Genomic DNA, 4,896 nt, shown 5'->3' with positions numbered 1-4,896 from the left:
CAATTTCAATAGTTTACAAAAGAGAGAGAGAGAAATTAAATGTTGGGATAAAATGTATGAATATTGAAATTACATTTTAGCTTTTTTTTTTTATATTAAATGATAGACTGACTGTGACAGATAAATAAAAATATATATATAATTAGACCATTAAAAGAGTATGATTGAATGTGAAAATATCATAGACGATGACTAAAAATGTAACCTTATAAAGTAAACCAAATACGCAAACTAATAGACAAAGAAAGTTCATGTTAACTCTATATGTTAGCTTTAATCATATCATCTATCTTTATGTTCATTGATTACTTATATGGCTATATGAATTAACTTATTTTAGCATATGTTAATCAAAAGAAAACTCATTAAACATTATGGTGTACACAAATAACATTATTGTAACATTTATTAAATAATACCGCGTTTAAAAAAAAAAAACCCACAATCTTCCAAGAAAAGAATTGAAACAAAATATTCATATCACAATTCAATTGATTTTTGAGTGGTAGATTGTGAACAAAGAATTGAAATAAGATAAATGAGGTTTTGATAAATAGTTGTTAGCTGATTGAGTTAGTGTGTTTGATTAGTTGATAGCATTAGTTGATTGTAGAAAGATGTTTGGTAAATTAGTTGTTAGCTGATAACTAATTACATGCAAAATGACTTTCTCAAAAATGCTACTTTGAACAGTTTTTGAATTTTAACATTTTGGATTAACAAACTGTTACAAAAAACTAATTAATCAAACACTTATCTTGAAGGTTTAACCAAGTCAAATAGCTAATAATGATCAAATAAATTAAAATTGACTATTAAACTAATTATGTTATCAAACATACCCAAAATTAAAATTAGCAATGAAGCAGTCAATATAAATCATAATGGAAGGGTAACAGAACATACCGGCCGGCTTGAGAGTTTCCAACAATTTACACGCCAAACCAGTCAGTATCATAATGTCCTTATTTTGCGCCAATTTAAATCGATTCCTTAGCTTCTTCTTGCGACATTCTCTACTGTCGTTGAAAGTTGCTTGAGGAATACTATCACAAGACTTTTTTTTTCCGTTTTTAGGTATTCTATCATAATTTACTTCAGAGTTCAGAGACTAACTCCCATTTGGAGTTTCATCCGGCCTGTTGTTTTATATAATTAAATACCCGCAACATATACCAATATCAATAGTGCGGTATATAATTCAATCATTACTGTATGGACCAAGGTAAAAAAAAAACACAAAATATATTTTTCTAATTCATAAAATAAGTACATTATTTTACGCTGTAAATTTCATTCTAACACATAAAGTATATTATTCTAACTCATAAAATACATTATCTTACCAGAAGTTTCATTATTTTAACAAATAAACGTGTAGAGCACGGAATTTTTTTAAACGTTAAAACGACGTCGTTTTGAACCGTAGTTGTGTGGACCGTAATTTGCCAATATAATTCTGACATGGGATGACCATTTTCTTAAGACCACAGAATTCAAACGAATTATTTTGCAATGACAAATATAGCCCTGGCCCCCATTGCTCTATAAAAAGCACGTAGGTGTATGTTCATTCATCAAGCTAGCCCAACTCCACACAACTTGAGAAGTAGAATAGGCATACTTAGTAAGTGATTTAGCTTTGCAATTAAGTAAAACTAATCACAATGCCTCATTTCATTACCTATTTCCTACTCATTTCTACCCTTGCCATTTCTTGCTCTTGCTTCAAACACAAGCACTTGAAACCCAAGAACTTCAAGGTCTCCAAATCCCAATCCGATTCCGGCTGGTCCCCCGCCGGCGCCACGTGGTATGGAAGCCCCAATGGTGCCGGGAGTGATGGTACATACCTAAAATTAAATTGCATATTGCACTGTGTTTAATTGGTTTAGAATGTTTGAATTGAAGCATGTGCTCCATCCAACTAAAAGCTAAGCTAATAGTTGGACTATTATGTTTTATATTATATTTATGCTCACACGCTCCCTCACGTGTGCGGGCGGATTGACTTTGATGGGCTCCAAACAACAGGTGGACCATAGTCATTCGAACTCATGACCTTTTGCATGGCTCTGATACCAAATTGAAGCATGTGCTCCATCCAACTAAAAGCTTAAGCTAATAGTTGGATTGCACATTTATGTTTATATTATATTTATGCTCACAGTTAGTCCATCAGAATAGCTAAACTTCATTGTATATATAGGTGGAGCTTGTGGATACACAAACAGTGTAGACCAGCCTCCGTTCTCTTCCTTAGTATCAGCTGGTGGTCCTTCTCTATTCAATTCTGGGAAAGGATGTGGAGCTTGTTATGAGGTGAAGTGCACTGAAAAGGTAGCGTGCTCCGGGAATCCGGTCACCGTTGTTATAACCGATGAGTGTCCGGGATGTGTATCAGAATCAACTCATTTCGATATGAGTGGCACTGCTTTTGGAGCCATGGCAGTTTCCGGCAAAGCCGATCAGCTCCGCGATGCCGGAGTGCTCAACATTCAATATAGAAGGTACTTTAATTTGTGTTGTTTTGTTAGAATCAAACACTTGGGCCTCTGAGCAACAATCTTTTAGCCACCGGGTGCTTAGATCTTTACCCGGCCTAAACAATTCCCTCTTCACAGCACCAACCATTTTTAAATGTTACTACCTCGATCCCATTTTGGTTGTCTGGTTCGTTTAACGAGGCTTGACTGAACTTATTTTTAATCCAATTTTTCATAATATTAAGTTTAGCATTAATATATAAAATTTATATATTTAGAAACTACATTATTAAACACAAAAAATTAAATTTAAAAATAATAAAAAATTACTAAAGAAAATAAGCAATGAATAGTAAATAAGACATGTAAAATGGGAGGGAGTACTACTTTATCGGCCTTCGCCTGATTCTAATACCACTTGCTAAATCAAACACTTACCAAAAGCTATAGGCCTATAGCTAGATAGTAGCGAAAGCTCAATTTTATTTCATTATACACCGTCACCGCAATCACATTTTTGAGACGCTGGGTCACTCCCTTTAAAAGCCTCCATCTAACAATCTCTAGCCACCGGGTCCTTAGACCTTCGCCGGGCCTCAACAATTCCCCTTTCTAGCACCAACCAGCCTTAAATGTTACTACTTTATTAGCACCGGTCTAACTCGAATTTGTGGCCTGACTCTAATACCACTTGCTAAATCAAACAATACTTACCAAAAGCTATAACAAATAGATAGCTAAAGTACAACATTATTTCCTTATAGACCGTCACTCGATGTAATCACATTTTCTAAACGCTGAGTGATGGAATTTTCCCTTTAAACTCTTTACAAGCCTCCACCTAACAATCCTCAGTCACTGAGTGATAGACTTAGCTTCGGTCCAACAGCATGTTTATTTAGAAAACAAAATCGCATCTCATCTTGCAAATTTTATTCATTAATTATTGTGTATTGGTACATGCAATTACAGAGTTAAGTGCAAGTATCCGGGAGTATCACTGACGTTTCACATAGATTCTGGTTCCAACCCCAACTATTTTGCAACTCTGATTGAATACGAAGGAGGCGAAGGAGTGGTGAGTAGCGTAGAGCTGAAGCAAGCTTTGGACTCGGATTCATGGATTCCCATGCAAGAGTCTTGGGGTGCAGTGTGGAAGCTTGACGACGGCTCTGCACTAAAACCGCCATTCTCCCTCAAACTCACCGACGACTCCGGCAAGACTCTCGTCGCCAACAACGTCATTCCGGCCGGTTGGCAGCCCGGAAAAACCTATCGATCTGCCGTTAGTTCTTTCGTCTGACCAAGCTAGCTTATATATATATATATATCAAATAATGATAATGATTATGTAGTATTGATGTATCCATCGACCTGTACTCAGTTTTAGCCCACTTCGTACACTATATATAGATATATAGTGTCGATTTCGGAGGCTGCGCTAGAAACTATATTATTGATCGTTACTAAGGGTTTTTTTTTTTTTTTTTTTTTTTTTTTTGTTTTGTTTTTTTTTTTTGTTTTGTTTTGTTTTTTTTTTTGTTTTTTTTCAATTGGAATAATGAAATAAATTTATTAATAAAAAGATAGTTCTATACAACAAAGCCAAAGACAATAATGACATCATAAAGTTCATGGCTGATGAAACAACAAAAACCATCTATTATACTAAAAATTAAAATTCATTTACAGCTCTGTTTTTTTTTGAAAACCATATACAGCTCTGTTAGTCTAAAGAAAACAAATAAGTCTACAGAGTTGGTATCCTGTGAGCCGTGTTGCAAAAATCCCGCCTAATTACTGATTAATTAATCGGAGTCTAGGCGCTGGCCAACCGCCTATCAAATCACCATAATTGATGGTCTAGGCAGCTGGCCGGCTAGGCAGCAGACTAGGAATCTTAGGCACCGACTAGACAGCCTAGGCAACGACTAGCTCGCCTAGTCGGCCGATTACCTATTGTTCAATTCTTTTTTAAATGGGTTATTTCACTAAAAATGACAACATTTTGAGCAAAATAATCCTAAATTGTTCAAACTCTATATGTTTTTTAGGTTAATATATAATATTTTAGTATTGATAAAGCTAAATACGGCAATACGATGCTAAAACGGGTAATACGATCTCTTATTAATCAAAAGGATCCAAGCCCAGTTTACAATACAAAAAGGGCTCGAAGGGCTCGGGTCGGCAGTGGGCTTTCCTACTGTCCTAGCACACTTCAAGGCTTCGTCTCGTATCAGCCAAAAGATCCTCTCTCTCTTCATAAATGCGGTATTTATAAGAGGGAAAAGTGTCGACCCGGGGCTCCGACATGGGGAGCACGTGGCGGGCATGCAACTACCCAGCCCTTCGCCATGGAGGGGAGAAGCACGCCCCACGTGGCGGTCGTGATGGGACTACTATCCAG

The 4,896-nt window shown here is 36.0% G+C and overlaps 1 protein-coding gene across 1 annotated transcript; it reads left to right on the top strand.

The window, feature by feature from the left end:
• The first annotated feature begins 1,608 nt into the window (after positions 1-1,608).
• On the top strand, positions 1,609-3,934 carry LOC116014428 (putative expansin-B2). Its single transcript, XM_031254482.1, has 3 exons — positions 1,609-1,845; positions 2,210-2,510; positions 3,459-3,934. The coding sequence occupies exons 1-3, from the start codon at positions 1,668-1,670 to the stop codon at positions 3,787-3,789; spliced, it is 810 nt and encodes a 269-aa protein (XP_031110342.1). The 5' UTR covers positions 1,609-1,667; the 3' UTR covers positions 3,790-3,934.
• Positions 3,935-4,896: the final 962 nt, after the last annotated feature.

This window comes from Ipomoea triloba, chromosome 3 (genome assembly GCF_003576645.1).
Source record: "Ipomoea triloba cultivar NCNSP0323 chromosome 3, ASM357664v1".
NCBI classification, from domain to species: Eukaryota; Viridiplantae; Streptophyta; class Magnoliopsida; order Solanales; family Convolvulaceae; genus Ipomoea; species Ipomoea triloba.
Note: the sequence above shows the minus strand (reverse complement) of the source record. Positions and strands in the feature narration are given on the sequence as shown.